The sequence below is a fragment of the Urocitellus parryii genome, chromosome X, assembly GCF_045843805.1.
Source record: "Urocitellus parryii isolate mUroPar1 chromosome X, mUroPar1.hap1, whole genome shotgun sequence".
Taxonomy (NCBI): Eukaryota; Metazoa; Chordata; class Mammalia; order Rodentia; family Sciuridae; genus Urocitellus; species Urocitellus parryii.
In genome coordinates, this window is record NC_135547.1 from 84,434,315 (window position 1) to 84,454,207 (window position 19,893).

The 19,893-nt window shown below is 33.9% G+C and overlaps 1 protein-coding gene across 1 annotated transcript in view; it reads left to right on the top strand.

The window, feature by feature from the left end:
- Positions 1-19,893, top strand: part of Faah2 (fatty acid amide hydrolase 2) — a 154,659-nt gene that overhangs the window by 67,388 nt on the left and 67,378 nt on the right. The window contains exons 8-9 of the mRNA XM_077793646.1: positions 2,457-2,576; positions 9,521-9,632. Coding sequence (XP_077649772.1) covers positions 2,457-2,576; positions 9,521-9,632 — 232 coding nt within the window. The remainder of the gene's footprint in view (positions 1-2,456; positions 2,577-9,520; positions 9,633-19,893) is intronic.

The following is a 19,893-nucleotide window of genomic DNA, read 5'->3' on the forward strand; positions in this document are numbered from 1 at the left end:
CATGGTGCATGTGGCAGTGTTCGGCCACAGGCAACTTCTGCTGGCTTCTGGGGCCTTTGGGTCAGTGGATATGTCTGAGAAGACTCCGTGGTGCCCAACATCTGTGAGACACATGTCTGTGGACTGTTTCTGTGGTATGCATTGTGGTGCTTGTTTGCATTTGTCTTCTACTGGCTATTGGGGCCAACTTCTGTGAGCACTTTATAGTGACTGATATCTGTGCTGCAAGTGGCACTGTGGAGACCTGGTGTCTTCTGCAGTCTGCTGTGGCTCATACACCTTTGGCAGTAGCTGGGGCCCTTGTTACCACCCCATGCCATACTCCCTGATCGTAACTTGCTCTCTCTTCCACTCCATGCCACTCCTCTTGTCCATGAACATATTAATCAGACAGCCCATTTCAAAGGTATTCCTTTTGATAGTATTTGTTGCTATCTGTATTTGGGGTGAAGATATATAAATTTAATGCCTTATAGAAAAGTAGGCTTAGGTGTGGTCTCTGCAAAAATGGCTGCCTGCTGGTTTTTCACCAGCAATTTCAGATAAGCTGTGCACTTCTAGCGAAGTGCTTTTCAGTTTCTTCCCCAGCTTAACTTGGTCTGGCTTTCTTTTTTTTCTATTAGTTCTGAAACTTATCAGCATTGTATTTTTCTTTTCCTCTCTTTGCTAAACTTCCCCCAAACTTCCCCTGTTCAGTGTCTACATTTTTTCTTGTTTTCTGTTCCAACAACCAGAATTTCTAAATCTCTCCAAAACTCTGACCAGTATTGTGTCTCAGTGCATTCCTCTCTGATCAGCTGTTGTCTCACAGCAGATTGTAGAGGAGTCAGGATTTTTGGTCACCTTCCACTCCACCATCCTGCCTTTCTCCAACTTAGACTTTTGTTCAATTGATGTAGACTCTTCTGCATAATGGAATTCTCATCTATTTCACTGCTAAGAACATGATCAACTAGCCAGTGCTATATGTCCATGTGAGACAGATTACTCTAATTTCTGCTTTGATTCTTCTAAGAATCTTTTTTGGTGGGCATTATGCCTACAAAACCTTTGCCAATTAAGTACTGCCACTTTAACTCTGACACTTGGGGATACAGTTATCCCTATGGAATTTAGCTTTTCAAGTTTAATAGTGGCTCTTACCCTTGTAATTTCTGATTTTCAGAGAAAAGTGATCACAGAGCATTTCAAAGATGTTTCTCACAATTACTATAGAGTAAAAGATCCAAACACTTAGAAATGTTAATCAATAGTCCATCTTTACTAAGTTTTTGGATCTTTTACTCTGTAGTATACCAATCCAGGACTGGATTTTTTTAATACCAGGGCTTGAACTCAGGGACAGTTAACCACTGAGGCACATCCCCAGCACTTTTTGTATTTTATGTAAAGACAGGGTCTCACTGAGTTCCTTAGGGCCTTCTAAGTTGCTGAGAGTGTCTTTGAACTCATGATCCTCCTGCTTCAGCCTTCTGAGCTGCTGGGATTATAGGTGTGTGCCACTGCACCCGGAAGACTGGAATTTTAACTTCATTTACCATAGGCTACAATTTGTAGTACATTTTTCTCAACTTTTTAGAGCCATTTATAACCCCATGAGCTGTAGTACCATAACAATACGTTTGGCCCATTCCAACTTTATGTTCCTTCCACCATTGTTCTATATGTTTAATATCCATTTATATGTCTATACTTGTATTTTTTTCTGTGTAAATTGAAAATCCACGAAGTTTTTCAGGAGTTTATTGCACCTAGTGGGTCAAAATTTGTACCTCACCATTATGGGCCTGCTAGGACTTGTATGTAGTTACAGATCTAGAAGCAATATTGTGATCCTGAGGATAATCAGCAGTAGCTTACCCCTGCTTATTCTCAAGGGTTTAGTTGTATTTGGTTTCTCTTCCTGTAATATTATGTCTATAAGCATCCACAGTTCTGCAGTAACTTTGCAGATCAGTCATGATACAGCTCCCACCACTCCACTCAATTTATTAAGCAATTTCTAACCCAATATGCAAAATATGCTACTATTCCTTTCAGTGCTACAAGTCAGGGAAGACAGTAACCAGTCCCTTGGGCTTCCCCAAGACAAACAAGAAGTTTTCAAGCAAGTTCTACTCTTTTACTTTCAACCTGAGAGAGGGTGGAATCAATAATCAAATACCTTCCTCCCAACTGCTCTTTTTCCCATGCAGTGGGGTGGCTAGGGTAAGCAAAAATGCCATGATATTTCCTAGAAATTTGATTGTGTTCTTTTATAGGTATTTTCCTTGTTGCCATGGTTTCTGAACTAGTTCTGGTTATCTCAAAATGCTATATTAGTCTACATGTCATTTTTTGGTGTTTCTGTAGGGGAACAAGAACTTAAACCTCCATAGTCTGCCATTTTGCTAACATCAATATCCAGTGATATAAGTTCTTATCATATTTGTCTATTTTTATATTTATTTTATAAGGTTGTGGCCCACCTTGAAAATATTCTAGGTGCCTCAGTTCAACATGTTAAACTGAAGGAAATGAAGTATTCTTTTCAGTTGTGGATTACAATGATGTCAACAAAGGGACATGATGGAAAGGTATGTTCACTTCTTTTCTTCTTTCTTTCTATAAGTGATTTTTTATATTCTTTTGCAAGTCATATACTTGAAGACATGGAGAAAATAATAGGAAAAATAAGAAAAAATGAAATATTTAAAGAAAAGCTTTGATTAGTGAGTGCTATTCTGGTATAAGAATATATGATTGTATGATCAAAGAGTAGGCCCATCCCTAATGTGGAATTCACTTAAGGTTTATGTTTTAACTTTACTGTATATAGGCTAATAGGAGTGTTTGTATAGATTATGACAGGCCCTAATTTGAATCACCGGCCATTTCCTAGTTTTGGTATCTGAGGCAGGTTATTTACCTATTCCTCAATAGAGATAAAATTAGGTAGATACTTATGTTACAGAATTATTATATGGATTAAGAATATTCCTTTTGAATTGTGTGACATGTAGCAGCCTCTCAATAAGAAGAAGTCATGCATCCCTTACTACTTTAAAAATATAAATAAAAAGTAACTTGTTTTAAAGAAATAGACATTTTTCTTCATATAAACATCTTGGAAATGTCCTAAAAGTTTATGTAAATCTATAAGCGGAGGATGTTTGCTGGAGATATAGGTTAATAATCAGAGTGTTGCATCATAAATAAAGGAAAAGATTAGTAACAAAAACCCCATTCAGGGTCCACTTTCAATCTTTACATTTGAACCTTAACATGCATTATGATTATTAAAATTTGTTCTGAAATTTAATAGCCTTAAAAGACATAAAGGGAATTAAAAATCTGTTCTTTTCCTAACTATAATATGATGCCTGACACAGAGCCAGTGGTCATAATCACTCACTAATAAGTTATTTCCTCAGAACAGGAAGATTGTATAGCTGGTACCTGAAGCTTTTAAAAAATAAAAGGCATATGGACATTTTATGATACATATTTTTTATTGCAATGTATCATCTGCCTGTATCAATGTGAGTTTGTCTCTGTCTTCTATTCAATTGGTCTTCGTGTTTGTTTAGGGGTCAGTACCATTCTATTTTTGTTAGTATAACTCTGTAGTATGATCTGAGTTATGGTATTGTGATGCCTCTAGCATTTCTCTTCTTTTTCAGTATTCCTTTGATTATTCTGGATCTCTAATTCTTCCAAATTATTTTTAAACATTTTAAAAATTTTGGTCGTAAATGAACACAATACCATTATTTTATTTATTTATGTGGTGTGGAGTATCAAACCCAGTGCCCCACACATGTGAGGCAAGGGCTGTACCACTGAGCCCCAACCCCAACCCCCAAATAAATATTATAATTTTTCCTAGCTGTGTGAAAAATGCCATTGTTTTTTTTTTTTTTTTGGTGTTTGCATTGATTTTCTATAAGTTGTTTGGTAGTATGGCCATTTTGACAATATTAATTCTGCATATCCAATAACATTAGAGGTCTTTCCATCTTCTGGGTTCTTATTCAATTGCTTTTTTTAGTGTACTATAATTTTCACTCTATATGTCTTTCACCTACTTAATTAGATTAATTCCCATGTATTTTATTTGTTTACTATTTTTTGCTTTTAAATGTATTGTAATGCATTCCACATGACAGTAGAATGCATTTTGACAAATGTAGACAAATGGAGCACAACTTCTCATTCTTCTGGCTGTACATGGTACAGAGTCACACTGGTATTGTAAACATACATGGTAATAATGTCCATCTCATTTCACTGTTCTTCCCATCCTCACAACCATTCCCCTCCCCTCACTCCCCTCTGCACAATCTAAAGTTCCTTCATTCATACCTACTCATGCCCCCAACCATGGATTACCATCCACTTATCACAGAAAATATTTGACCTTTGCTGGGGGATTTGGCTTATTTTGCTTAACATGATATTCTCCAGTGTCATCCATTTACCTGCAAATGTCATAATTTCATTATTCTTTGAAGGTGAATAATATTCCACTGTGTATGTACCACATTTTCTTTATCCATTCATCTGTTGAAGGGCATCTAGTTTGGTTCCATAGTTTAGCTATTGTAAATTGAGCTGCTATAAACATTGATGAGGCTGTGTCACTGTAGTATGATGATTTTAAGTTCCTTGGGTATAAAGGAGGAGAAAATCTTAACCACATGCACCTCAGATAGGATATATAAAGAACTCAAAAACTTTAACACCAAAAAAATAAAATAACCCAATCAATATATGGGCTAAGGAACTGGACAATTCACAGAGGAAGAAATGCAATTGATCAACAAACATATGAAAAAAAATGTTCATCATCTCTAGCAATTAGAGAAATGCAAATCAAAACCCAGTTAATTTTATTTTAATTGGAGTCATTTTAAATGGAATAATTTTAAAAAATATGTTTTTAACAGATTAATTTTCAGATTATAGGAAAGTGATTGATTATACATGTTGTTCTTGTAACCTGCTACTTTACTAAATGTACTTCTAACTCTAGAATTCTTCTGGTGAAGTGTCCTGTGTCACTGAATTATAAGATAATGTCATGGGCAAAGAGAGAAATAGATTTTTTTCCTATTTCTATCCCTTTATTTGCATCTTCTGTTTCTTTTGGTTAGTTTAGATAGGAGTTTATCAATCTTGCTTATTCTTTCAAAGAAACAATTCTTTGTTTTATTTATACTTTGTATTATTTTTAGTCTCATTTTTTTTAATCCAAGCTCTGATTTTAATTATTACCTGTCTTCTGCTGATTCTGGTGTTAGTTTATTCCTCTTTTCTATGGCCTTGAAGTCTAAAATTAGATTATTTATTTGGTATCTTTCATTTTTTGATGTAGAAAGTCAGTGCTATAAATTGTCCTCTTATAATTGCTTTCATACTCTCCCAGAGATTTTAAAATGTTCTATCACTATTCCCACATTTCTAAGAATTTTTTTCACTTCCCCCCTAATTTCTTATACTGTTTATTCATCATTCAATACAGAGTATTATTTAATTGCCAGATTTTAGGATGTTTTCTAATTTTCATCTTGTTTTTTTATTTTTAATTTTGTTCCATTAAATGAATAAATTCTACTTTGTTTTTTCCAATGATTTCCTTTTGTGATCTAAAATAAGATCCATTTTAGAAATTACATGAGCTGCTAAGAAGGTGAATTTAGTCATAGAAGGATGAAATATTCTGTAAATATCTGTTAAGTCCATTTGATCAATAATATTTTCAGTTATGAAGAATCTTTACTTATTTTATGTCTGGATGACCTATTTCATGGTGAGAGGGTTGTATTGAAATCACCCAGTATTACAGTATATGGTCCATTTAATTCTTTATATCGGGAAAGGTTTATGTACATAGATGCACGTTTAGGGGGTGCATGAATTTTACAATCATTTTCTCTCTTTTTTTGATGCTTCCTTTAACCTTTATGATGTTACCATCTTAGTCTCTTTTGACTAATTTTCATTTGAAGTTCACTTTATCTGATATGAGAGTAACTACCCTGCTTACTTTCAGCAAATATTATCTTTTGCATTTAATATGTCAATGTCTTTCTGAGGTGAGTCTCTTGCAAGCAACCTATTTTTGGATTTTGTTTTTCAATCCAATATGCCAATATATGTCCTTTGATTGAAGAGTTTAGACCATTTACATTCAGTGTTATCATACAGAGATAGGTTTTATTTCTTGCCATTTTTATTTATTTCTAATGGTTAATTCATAATTGATTTTTCTTTAATTAACTATTCTTCTAGTGCAATTCATCCCTATGCTTGTTTTCATTTTTGTTTTTTATTCTGCATGAAATATTTCATTGCATATGTTTTGCAGTGCAGACTTAGTGGTTATAAATTCTTTTTGTTGTGTTTCTCACAGGTTTTTCTTTCATCTTTAATTCTGAATGACAAGTTTTCTGGATGAAGTATTCTTGCTTGGCACCTATTTTCTTTCATTACTGATTTCATTGTTATTGTAACCCTCCTAGCTTGATCTGGGCTGAGAAATCAATTGAAATCTGAATTGATCTGCCTCTAAATTTGACTTCCTGTTTTTCTCTTGTGGCTTTTAAAATTCTAGCCTGATTCTGTATATTAGGCATTTTCATTAAAATGTGTCTTAGAGACCACGTTTTTTGATCTTGCCTATTTTGAGTTCCACATGGATATTATATTTGGATTTAAATCTCATTCCTACAATTTGAAAAAATTCTAGTATTTCATTGAAAAGGTTGTGCATTTCTTTAGTTTCTATTTTAGAGCCATATCTATACCAATGATTCTTTTTTTAAGCTTTTAATTGTTTATTTTATATATCAGATGTAATTGTATAATACATGAGTATTTTCCTATATAAGCTCTTTTCCCAAAATTTAACATAAAATTGTCTTTAGCAGCTTAGAAGTATGGTTGTTGAAATAAATATCACTTGAACTGCTGAAACACAGTAGGATATTATTTCTTGCTCACATAACAGTGGTAATGTCCCTTGTTGATGGGGGTGGTATTTCTCCACCTGAGACGCTGGGCTGATGGAGACTGCATCTTCAACACAAGTTACCCAAAGTCTTTGTGGCCTTTTCTCTCCTAATCACCAGAAGTGTTTGAAGTAGCATGTGAGGGAGATTTTTATGGACTATGCCTAAAAAATAATTTCTATCACTTTCTCTCTGCAAGCATATGTGGAATGTTTACTAATTTTCTTTTTTAAAAAATTCTCACAAATTCTCTGCTTAAATCACTTTACCCTTCCTCAATATGATGGAGGTCCAATTTAGGTTCCATGTCTGAAAATGAGTGAAAAAGTATGATAGATACTCTAAAGAAAATATTTTACCCTGTTATTACCCTGTTATTACAGGCCCAACCAGGAATTTGAACTACTGACCAAGGGACTCCATTGAGGACTAATTAACCAGAATAAATTATAGGCCCAAAGTGTTGATGTCAGGACATCATAGAACTATATTTGAATACTGCTTCCAATCACCCTGGAGGCCATGCTGGTTTACCACATTAACTCACTGGAATTCCTCTGTATTTTATGTAATTTTTTTTTGCCTATATCATTCATGTTAGGGAGAAAATTACTCCCATGCAAGATTTTATTTATTTTTATTTTTTTTTAATTTTTATTGTTGGTTGTTCAAAACATTACATAGTTCTTGACATATCATATTTCACACTTTGATTCAAGTGGGTTATGAACTCCCATTTTTACCCAGTATACAGATTGCAGAATCACATCAGTTACACATCCACTGATTTACATATTGCCATGCCAATGATTCTTAAATTTTGTCTCTTGATATCACAGGTTTCTTGAATATTCTGTTCATGGTCTCTTAGCGTCTTTTCTGTATTGTCAGCTTTATTTTCAGAATTATATTCTTTTTTTCAAGTCCTAAAAATCTAGCTTCAAAGTGGTCTCATATATTGGTGATGCTATCTATTGATTTTTAAATTTGAGTTTTTCATTTAGTTTTTCTCTTTTGTTCTTTTGTTTCACTTCCTGTCTTTTCTAATTTTTATCCTTACATCTTTTTTTAGCTCATTGCACAAGTTATCTATGAACTTTCTAAATTCCTTATCTGACATTTCCTCTACTACAATGTTATTGGAGTCAATTGTCTATGTGTTCTTGTCAGTTTGGGTCATTTTGTTGCTTTTTTATGCTGCTTGTATGTCCACCCAACTCTTGGGATGCTTATTGCTTCTTTGTCTTTTTTCCAATGGACTATTTCATGTACTTATTTATCTTCAGTTGCCTCTTCTTAGGTGAATATCTAAGTATAGATACTTTAACTCAATGTGTGTCCACTGCTATCCCCATTATCACCACCGTTTTGCAAGAAGCCACTGACCCCTGTTTAGCACAAACACTTCAGAACAAAGTCACATACTATTTAACCATATGGAAAAAAAAATGATGGTTCTGTTCTCCACAGTTTCTCTATCCCAGGTATAAAATTTATGTTTATGTTTCTTCTTTAATGCTGAATAATATTTCAGTCTGTTTATGTGTACATACATGTGTGAATATACACTGACAAAGAAATCAGTGACTGGGAGTACTATCCTCTTTTATGCATTTCTTTCTTTCAAAATCCTGGGATTTCAAAATATTTTACTTTGTGCACAGAATCAGGGTTGTGCTTTCTGGGCTATTCTCCTGCACACATTTTTGTCTTAATCACATGATTTTAGAATTATGTTCTATTTTTGAGTAATATGTAAATATTATACATAGTAATTGGATTTAGTGTGATATCTAAATACATGCTTATAGTATGAATTGATAAAATCCAGCCTTCCTTCATTCATCCTTCCCACAATCCATCCCAATCTCTAATAATCACTACTCTACATTCATCACATCTTTTTAATTACTACCACATAGGAAAGAGAATATGTAGTACTTATCTTCCTGTGTCTGGCTTACTTCAAATAACATAACTTCCTTCAGTTCAATTCATTTTCTTGCAAATAGCAGATTTTTTTCTTCTTTAATGCTGAATAATATTTCAGTCTGTTTATGTGTACATACATGTGTGAATATACATATATATGTATATACTTATTGATTCATCCATTGATGGATTACTAGGTTGATTCCATATCTTAACTCTTGTGAATAGTGTGAAAATAAACATGGGCATATTATCCCCTTGATATGATGAATTTATTTACTTTGATTATGTATCCAGAAGTGGGATAGCTGGATCAATGTGGTATAGTTTTTTTGAGTAGCATCCATTATACTTGTATAAATTTACATTCCCATCAACAGTGTATGAGCATTCCTATTTTTCTACATCCTGGCTAACATTTGTTTTTTTGTTGTTGTTGTTGTTGTTTGGTAATAACAATCTAACTAGGGAAAGATGATATCACATTATAATTTTGATTCACATTTCTATGATGGCCAATGATATTGTCTGTTTGTTCATTAACTCTATGTTTTACAGAAAATATTCTTGTGTTTTCTTTCTTACCTAAATCTCAGGAACCTGTAAAATTTGTGGATCTCCTTGGTGACCATGGGAAACCAATTAATCCTCTTTGGGAATTGATCAAATGGTGCTTGGGTCTCTCAGTATACACTATTCCTTCCATTGGTATGTAAATCATCTTCTTTGATTTACTTGTTTGATATAATAAGGGAAGAGAAGATCATTCTACCAAAAATATCCTAATGAGTACCACTCCCAATATTTGAGGAAAGATGCAACATATGGATAACTTTATCCACACCCACCATATTCTAGTTTATCATTATGTACCAAAAACTGTCTTGTGTATTATAAGGCATTCATTTGCTGCAAATTTATTCTGATGACCATTTTACTGGATTAGAAACCATATATAATGCAGTAAGCCTACATCCCTACCAAGTTAAGTAGTGCTCTTCAAACACTCATATTACAATTTCTAAATCTGATGAGAATTTTCTGTATTTTGGATTTCAATATATAAATGTATAATTTGTACAATATATTTGACCCTAGAAATAATCCCACTCAATGATATTTTGATGAGTCAACTTATAAAATAGTAATCACTGCTCTTGTACAATAAGTTCAGTTCAGAAGCTCACCAAATTAGCATGGTTAATGCACACTTGTTGAACAATTGATGATTGTTGTTATTGTAAAAAATGTAGATTGAGTACCAAATGTGTACTTCTGGTGTGATATATGTGCCATCCCTTTAAATATTCAAGGGAGTTGGATATTGCAGGTATGCTCATTCTTTATATTGAGAAAAATGAAGTGAATAGAAATTCTTTTAATTACATCAAGCTGAAATTTAATCATAACTTTTTCAAAGAGTAGCTTGCTTTATTCTCATTAAGTTGTTTATACTGTCAGTTTTTTACTATTTTACTCTGCAAAATAAGATTAATAAAATTATGTGCTATCTTTGTAATTGAGTGGGTTAAGTGAAATATATTTCATTTCATGTGTTCCCAGTTAAATAACATGGTGTACACAAAGCATCTGAGATATACCCAATTCTGAAGGCACTAGAAATTTCTCATTTATTAAGGAAGTTGGAAACATGTATCTGAGAACCTAGTAAATATTGAATAAATAGAAACTCTTTTCATTATTTTTATAATCACATAGTTCTACTTATGAAGTCCCTATTACCAGAAAGTTTTCTATTGTGCCTTTAATGGGTATGTTATTTTGATAGAAACAGAAGTAGTTTTAAAAAAAGATCATTTAAAGTATATATTCAAATATTATTTGACAGAGTTAAGTTTTTTCAAAAAAAATCTTGATGGCATGATAGTCACTAATATTCTCTTCCTTGTATGTAGCCATGACAATTCAATTGAGGGAAAGTAGTATACTGACATCAAGTATTTAAATAAATCTTGAAATGCCTTATGCTAGCTTAATCAAAATAAAAAAAACATGTTTTATCTCCCTAAATAATGTAAAGGGCCCTTTGCATTAGAGACATAGCCAAGCTATTATTTGTCATGATAGAAAATAAAAGCAAATCAAAATGGAAGCAACAGTGAATTTTTCATAACTTACTTTAGTATTATAACAAGAGACAAAACCTTTAGATGTGGGGGTCTTCTCACTATTTTAGGATCTCAGAACAGATGTCTTCAACAGTTTGTGGACTCTAATGATAAGATAGGGTGAGAGAGGGGGGCTAGGTGTAAAAAATTCTAAATATTGCATCAGAATGGGTAAAAGTGCATCAAGTTTTCTCCCTCCTCCCCAGGGCTGGCAAGTCCTGAAGAAGGACTATGCCAAAGGCCTCATGTAAAAAGATCAAAAACTTCATGTGCCTTTGCTTAGTAATACAAATATGCGTAAGAGCGTGACTTGCCAAAGGAGTCTGAGACTGACTGCTACATCTTTTACATACTGCAGTGCCTTAATTATGCACCATGTCTGGTGAAGCTTTCCAGATAAAGCCTTTGTAATTGTTTATGGTTTGGCCTGAAAATCATACATATCATTTTGCCCTGGAGCTGGACTCCAATAAAACTATCATACACTATATACGATTTTTTTCATAAAGATGAACAATACAGCAAGATTTATAATAAGTTATTTGGAAACAACTCAGTGGTGTAATAACAGAGGAATAGGAAGTAAATTATCTTTAATGAATATGATGGAATTGTTTTTAGTCATTTAAAGCCAAGTTTATGAAAGTGTATAAATACCACTGGTGTTTTTGTATGTTATAATGGTGATTAGAAGAAGTAGAAGTTTGCACATATAGTATGAACTGTATTATAAGATTTAATAATTGCACTTAGTACAATTGTTACATGAAGTGAAATATGTTTATAAATTTTTCCCTTGAGAATTATATTTCTGTTTGAATTTTTATATATGAAATTTATCTGATTTTCTGTGACTTATTTGTTCCTTTCATAATGAGAAAAAAATGTTTTTTAAAATATTAAACTATCTTAAAGCAGAAATATTTAATGTTAAGTGTTAAGTATTTTAACATTTATTAAGCACTTACAGGGTACTTAATTTGCATGTATGTGTATGAAATTTTATGAAATAAATAAAAACTTGAACATATATTGGATACATTCTTTCAAATAAAATTCTATTATGAAGTATTGCTACGAAGTTTTGTGAATGAAGATTTTCAATACAGTATTGAGCTTTTTTCTTTTTTATTGAATCCTAATGATACATAATATCATGATTCACTTTTTTCTTTTTTTATTAGTTTTTTGAGTTAAATATGACAATAGGATTGATTTTGACATAATTATAAAATACTGGAAAATAATTTGGTCTAATTCAGTCATCGGTACATCCCCTTACATTCCCTTCCTCTCTCCCCCGTTCACTTCCCTCTATTCTACTGGATTTTTAAATTATTTTTATAGTTGTTTTTTTCTTTTATTTATTTTAAGACATTTGTAGAAGTATTTATTTTTATTTTACTTTTTTGTTTCATTGATTTCATTTTTAAAAAAAATTAGAGCAGATTATGCTAAGTGAAGCTAGCCAATCCTTAAAAAATAAATGCCAAATGACTTCTTTGATATAAGGGGAGTAACTAAGGACAGAGTAGGGACGAAGAGCAGGAGAAGAAGATTAACATTAAATAGGGATGAGAGGTGGGAGGGAAAGGGAGAGAGAAGGGAAATTGCAGGGAAAGGGAAGGTGATCCTCAGGGTTATATAAAATTACATACAAGAGGAAGTGAGGGGTAAGGGAAGAAGAATACAAGTGGAATAAATGTTTTACAGTAGAGGTGGTCGAGAGAGAAGAGGGGAGGGGAGGGGAGGGGAGGGGAGGGGAGGGGGGATAGTAGAGGATAGGATAGAGAGCAGGATTCATCAGACACTAGAATGGCAATGTGTAAATCAATGGAAATGTAACTGATGTAACCGATGTGATTCAGCAATCTGTATACGGGGTAAAAATGGAAGTTCATAACCCTTCTGAATCAAATTGTGAAACATGATATATCAAGAAAGATGTAATGTTTTGAACGACCAACAATAAAAATAAAAAAAATACACAACAGTGGAATGCATTACAATTCTTATTACACATATAGAGTACACTTCTTCATATCTTTGTATATAGAGTATGTTAATGCCAATTCATACCTTTATGCATGTACTTTCTTTTGTTTTTTTCATTACAATTCTTATTACACATATATACTGTAATTTTTCATATCTCTGTTTATATAGAGAGTATGTTGACAGCCAATTGGAGTCTTCATACACGTACTTTGGATAATGATGTCCATCACCTTCCACAGCCCTTGCTGATCCCTTGCCCCCTCCCTTTCACTCCTACCCCTCTTCTATATCTAGAATTCATCTAATTCTCCCATGCTCCCCCTCCTTACCCCACTATGAGTCATCCTCCTTATATTAGAGAAAACATTTGGTATTTGTTTTGGGGGGATTGGCAAACTTCACTTAGCATTATCTTCTCCAAAGCCATCCATTTACCTGCATATGCCATGATTTTATTCACTTTCAATGCTGAGTAAAATTCCATTGTGTATATATTCCACAGTTCTTTTATTCATTTATCCACTGAAGGGCACCTCTGTTGGTTCCACATTTTAGCTGTTGTGAATTGTGCTGCTATAAACATTGATGTGGCTGTGTCCCTGTAGTAGGCTGTTTTTAAGTCCTTTGGGTATAGTTTGAGGAGGGGGAATGCTGGGTCAAATGGTGGTTCCATTCCCAGATTTCCAAGGAATCTCCATACTGCTTTCCATATTGGCTGTACCAATTTGCAGTCCAACCAGCAATGTATGAGTGTACCTTCCCACCCCCCCATCCTCTCCAATTTATTTGTCTTTAAAATAGCTGCAATTCTGTTTGGAGAGAGATGATATCTTAGAGTAGTTTTAATTTGAATTTATCTGATTGCTAGAGATGATAAGAATTTTTTTCATATATTTGTTGACTGATTGTATATTCTCTTCTGAGAAGTGTCTATTCAGGTTCTTGGCCCTTTGTTGATTGGGTTATTTGGGTTTTTTTTGGTGCTTAGCTTTTTGAATTACTTATGAATCTTATAGATTAGTGCTCTACCTGATTGTGAGGGGTAAAAATTTGTTCCCAGGATATGGGCTCTCTGTTCACCTCACAGATTGTTTCTTTTGCTGAGAAGAAACTTTTTAGTTTGATTTCATTCCATTTATTGATTCTTGGTTTTATTTCTTATACTATAGGAGTCTTATTAAGGAAGTTGGGGCCTAATCCCACATGATGAAGATTAGGACCTACTTTTTCATCTATTAAACAAGAGTCTCTGGTTTAGTTCCTAGGTCCTTGATCCATTTTTAGTTAAGTTTTGTGCATGGTGAGAGTTAGGGGTATAATTTTATTTTGTTACATATGGATTTCCAGTTTCCCAGCACCATTTGTTGAAGATACTATCTTTTCTCCAGTGCATGTTTTTGGTACCTTTGTCTAATATAAAATAATTGTAGGCTTGTGGGTTTCTCTGGGTCCTCTATTCTGTACCATTGGTCTACCAGTCTGTATTGGTGTCAATACCATGATGTTTCTGTTACTATTGCATTTGTTATTTGTTATTATTACTATTCTGTTACTATTCTGTTTCTAGTTTAAGGTCTGGTATAGCGATGCCTCTTGCTTCACTCTTCCTATTGAGAATTGCTTTAGCTATTCTGGGTCTCTTATTTTTCCAGATGAATTTCACAATTGCTATTCCTATTTCTATGAGGAATGCCATTGGGATTTTGATCAGAATTCCATTAAATCTGTATAGTGCTTTTGGTAGTATGGTCACTTTGATAATATTAATTCTGCCTATCCAAGTGCAAGGTAGATCTTTTCATATTCTAACATCTTCTTTGATTTCTTTGTTTAGGGTTCTGTTTTCTATTGTATAGATCTTTCATCTCTTTTGTTAAGTTGATTCCCAAGTATCTTTTTTTTTTGAGGTTATTGTGAATGGGGTAGTATTCCTCATTTCCTTCTCAGAAGCTTTGTCACTGATATACAGAAATGCCTTTGATTTATGGGTGTTGATTTTATATCCTGCTACTTTACTGAATTCATTTACTAGTTCTAGAAGTTTTCTGGTGGAGTTTTTGGGTCTCCTAGATATGGAATCATATCATCAGCATATAGTGCTAGTTTAAGTTCTTCTTTTCCTATACATATCCCTTTAATTTCTTTCATCTGTCTAATTGCTCTGGGCAGTGTTTGAAGAACTATGTTAAATAGAAGTGGTGAAAGAGGGCATCCCTGTCTTGTTCCAGTTTTTATAGGGATTGCCTTCAATTTTTCTCCATTTAGAATGATGTTGGCCTGAAGCTTGGTGTAGATAGCCTTTATGATATTGAGATATGTTCCTGTTATTCCTAATTTTTATAGTGTTTTGAAAATGAAGGGGTGCTGTATTTTGTCAAATGCTTTTTCTGCATCTATTGAGATGATCATATGATTATCATCTTTAAGTCTATTGATGTGATTAATTGCATTTATTGATTTCCATATGTTGAAACAACCTTGCATCTCTGGGATGAATCCCACTTGATCATGGGGTGCAATCTTTTTCATATGTTTTTGTATTCAATTTTCCAGAATTTTATTGAAAATTTTTGCATCCATGATCATTAGAGATATTGGTCTGAAGTTTTCTTTCTTTTATGGGTCTTTTCCTGGTTTGGGGATCAGGACGATATTGCCTCATAGAATGAGTTTGGATTTACTGCCTCTTTTTCTATTTCCTGAAATAAATTGAAGAGAATTGGTATTATTTCTTCTTCAAAGGTCTTGTTTAACTTGGCTGTGTATCCATCCAGTCCTGTGCTTTTCTTGGTTGGTAAGATTTGATGGATTCTTCCATTTCTTCACTTGATGTTGTCTGTTTAAATTGTGTATATCTTCCTGACTCAATCTGGGAAAGTTGTATGACTTAAGAAATTTGTTGATGCCTTCAATAGCTTCTAGTTTATTGGAGTATAAGGTTTCAAAATAATTTCTAATTATATTCTGTATTTCTCTAGTGTCTGTTGTGATATTAGCTTTTTTATAACATATGCTGGTGATTTCAGTTCTCTCTCTCCTTCTCTTCATTAGCATGGCTAATGGTCTGTCAATTTTCTTTACTTTTTCAAAGAACCAACTTTTAGTTTTGTCAATTTTTTTTCAATTGTTTGTTTTGATTTTATTGATTTCATCTCTAATTTTAATTATTTCTTACTTCTACTGCTTTTGCTGCTGCTTTGTTCTTCTTTTTCTAAGGCTTTGACATGTAGTGTGAGGTCATTTATTTGTTGACTTTTTTCTTCTCTTAAGGAATGAACTCCATGAAACGGATTTTCCTCTTAGTACTGTTTTCATAGTGTCTCAGTGATTTTGATATGTTGTGTCTATATTCTCATTTACCTCTAAGAAGTTTTTAATCTCCTTGATGTCTTCAGTAACCCATTGTTCATTCAGTATTCATTGTTTAGTCTCCAGGTGATGGAAAAACTTTTATTTTTTATTTTGTCATTGATTTCCAATATCATTCCATTATGATTTGAAAAATGCATGGTAGTATCTCTACTTTTTTGTATTTGCTAAGAGTTGCTTTGTGGTATAGTATATGGTCTGTTTTAGAGAAGGATCCATGTGCTGCTGAGAAGAAAGTCTATCAGCTGAAATATTCCATATATGTCAGTTAAGTCTAAGTTATTGATTGTATTATTGAGTTCTATAGTTTCTTTATTCAACTTTTGTTTGGAAGATATATCCAGTGGTGAGAGAGGTGTGTTAAAGCCACCCAAGATTATTCTGTTGTGGTCAATTTGACTCTTGAACTTGAGAAGAGTGTTTTTTGATGAACATAGCTACACCATTGTTTGGGGCATATATATTTATGATTGTTATGTTTTGTTGGTGTATGGTTTCCTTGAGCAGTATTTAATATCCATATTTGTCCTTTATGATTAACTTTGGATTTATGTCTATTTGATGTGAGTATGGGAACCCCTGCTTGCTTCCTCAGTTCATGTGAGTGGTATGATTTTTCCCAACTTTTCACCTTCAGTCTGTGTATGTATTTTTCTATCAGATGAGTCTCCTGGAGGAAGCATATTGTTTAGTCTTTTTTAAAATAAATCTACCAGCCTATGTGTTTTGATTGCTGTGTTGCAGCCACTAACATTTAGGTAATAGTAACATTTAGGGTTTCTATTAAGATATGGTTTGTATTTCCAGTCATATTTGTTTATTTTTTGTTATTTTAGTTGAATTGGTTTTTCTCTTTGATTGGGTTTTTCTTTACTGTACTACATCCCTCTGCTGAATTTCAATGCTGTTTTTCATTTCCTCTTCATGAAATATTTTGCCAAAGATGGTTTATAGTGCCAGTTTTCTAGCTATAAATTCTTTTAAATTTTGTTTATCATGGAAGGTTTTTATTTCATATTCAAATCTAATGCTTAATTTTGCTGGATACCAGATTCTTGATTGGCACCATTATTTTTCAGAGCTTGATATATGTTGTTTCAGTATCTTCTAGCTTTCAGGGTCTGTGTTGAAAAATCTGTCATTATCCTAATTGTTTAACCCCTATATATAATCTCTCTTTATTCTGTATGTTGGGCATTTTCCTTATAATGTGCCTTGGTATAGATCTGTTGTGATTTTGTGTATTCAGTGTCCTGTAGGCTTCTTGAATTTGGATTTCCAATTCATTCTTTATGTTTGGAAAGTTTTCTGATATTATTTCATTGAATAGATTGCTCATTCCTTTGGTTTGGACTTCTATGCCTTCCTCTATCCCAATAACTCTTAAATTTTGTCTTTTTATGCTATCCCATATTTTTTTAATATTCTGCTCGTGGTTTCTTACCATTGTCACTGTGATCTATGTTTTTTTTTTTCAAAATGATTTATTTTATCTTCATTGTCTGATATCCTATGTTCTAAGTGGTATACTCTGTTGGTGATGCTTTCATTTGAGTTTTTAATTTGGTTTATTATTTATTTCATTTCAAGGATTTCTGTTTGCTTTTTTAGAACCTTTATCTCCCTTTTGAGGTGATCTTTGGCTTCTTAGATTTGTTTATGTAGATCATTGTTGAAATGATCTTTCACTGCCTGTATTTGTTCTCTTATGTCTTCTTTGAATTCCCAAAACATTTTAACTATGAAATCTTTCTCTGTTATATTTTCTGCTGAAGCTGCCAATGCTTCTAATGATGTGTCATCTTGATTTGTTTGTGGTACTTTCTTCCATTGTCTCTTCGTGTTCCTCATATGTCTTCCTTCCCAGCTCTGTAGATCTTTTGTATTACTGTTTTTAGCCTATAGATTTGTAGTGCTCTTGTAGTGCTCCAAGATCTCTCCTTTGTGGGGAAGGACAATGTTAACAGATCCCAATATCCACAATGCATAACTTATGAACAATTTGTTGTTACTAAGACATTTAGAATAAATGTGCAGAAATTTTGAATTCAATTATTATTTAAAATATAATCAGTAGTTTCATAAAAAGGTTTACAATTTCTGGTGGTGGACAATTAACTGGGGATCAGGTATAGGACAATATGCTGAGGGGAAAAGATGTGAGGGTATAGATTTAATATATCTTAGGAAATGTGAAGGAGAAATATAATGATGAGGGTTAGTAGCAGGTTTCCAGACAGGAAGTAATTTAAGGTAGACAATTATGTGGGAAGACAGTAGAGTACATAAAATAAAATCACATATGCATTTAGAAAAATACAGGATGTAAAAATAGTAAAACTTGCAGGGTGAAAGAAAGAAGAATGAGAAAAAAGAGAAAGAAAGAAAGAATAAAAAGAAAAAGAAAAAAAATTAAAAATGGGCTTATGCAACTCCTCTATATTATATTATTCAGTTAACTCAGTCCTCAAAGTCCTATCTCATGCAAAGTTCTTGGTTTTACATATGTTGGGGATGTGAGGGCCAGAGGATAGAGGGGTAGAAGAGAAAGAAGAAGAAGAAAATAAAATAGTCTTAGAGATCCATTTCTTTCCTGCTTCTCTTCTCATCCAGTAGGTGGGGTTGTCTGTTTTAAGCTGGTGTCTTGGCCCTCAGGGTGGTGTAGTTAACCAGGGTGAGAAGACTGAACCTTCTGTGGAGTGTCTGGAATCGGGGAGTGCCACTCACCAGTCCCAGCAGGGGAATTGTGCCTCACAGGTCTGTTTCTGTGACCACTTGTCTGACTTGAGCCCCCAGTTTCATCTCCCTCTATTGCCTGAAGATTTCCCCAGATCCTGGTCTCTCTGTTATGCTCCAGACTTTAGTACCCTCCCCTCTCTTACTTATCAGGTCCCAACTGCGAGACCTCTCACCCCCAGGCTCACACCAGGTGGGAAGCACCCTGTTCTCACTGCACTCCTGTCCAACTGAGAGCTGTTTTTGTGTTGAGTGGTTATTGTGCCGAGTTGTCGCCACTGGGGGGGTGGGAATGGAAATCAAGTACCTGCTCAAGTGGAGATCCCATCTGATAGCCACGTCCACCAAAAAATGGTGGGGAAGGTTTTTCAAGATGGAGTTTGTCTGCTTCCTGCACCGGAGGGTCTGGTGAGGTTGGGGAAGCTGGGTAATGGACTTATGCTGTTAATAGGTAGCATCAGAGTGACCTACATGGGATCAGAGTGCAGTCTGGAGTTCTGCAGAGGTGCTGATAGGTGATTCTGCTATGTTGCTTGTGAGCTGTGCGTGAGCTACCACTGCGCGCTTTGGGTCTGGAGTCTGGATTGTTACTTGAGTGCAGAGCTCTGATTTCTCTACAGGTGGTCACAGCGCTGGTAATTTCTGTGAAAATCTGTTGTATATGGGTCTTCTCACACTCTATGAGACATTGTTTTGTCTAGGTGAGACCTTGTGGGGAAGAGGCCTGTCTGCTTTTG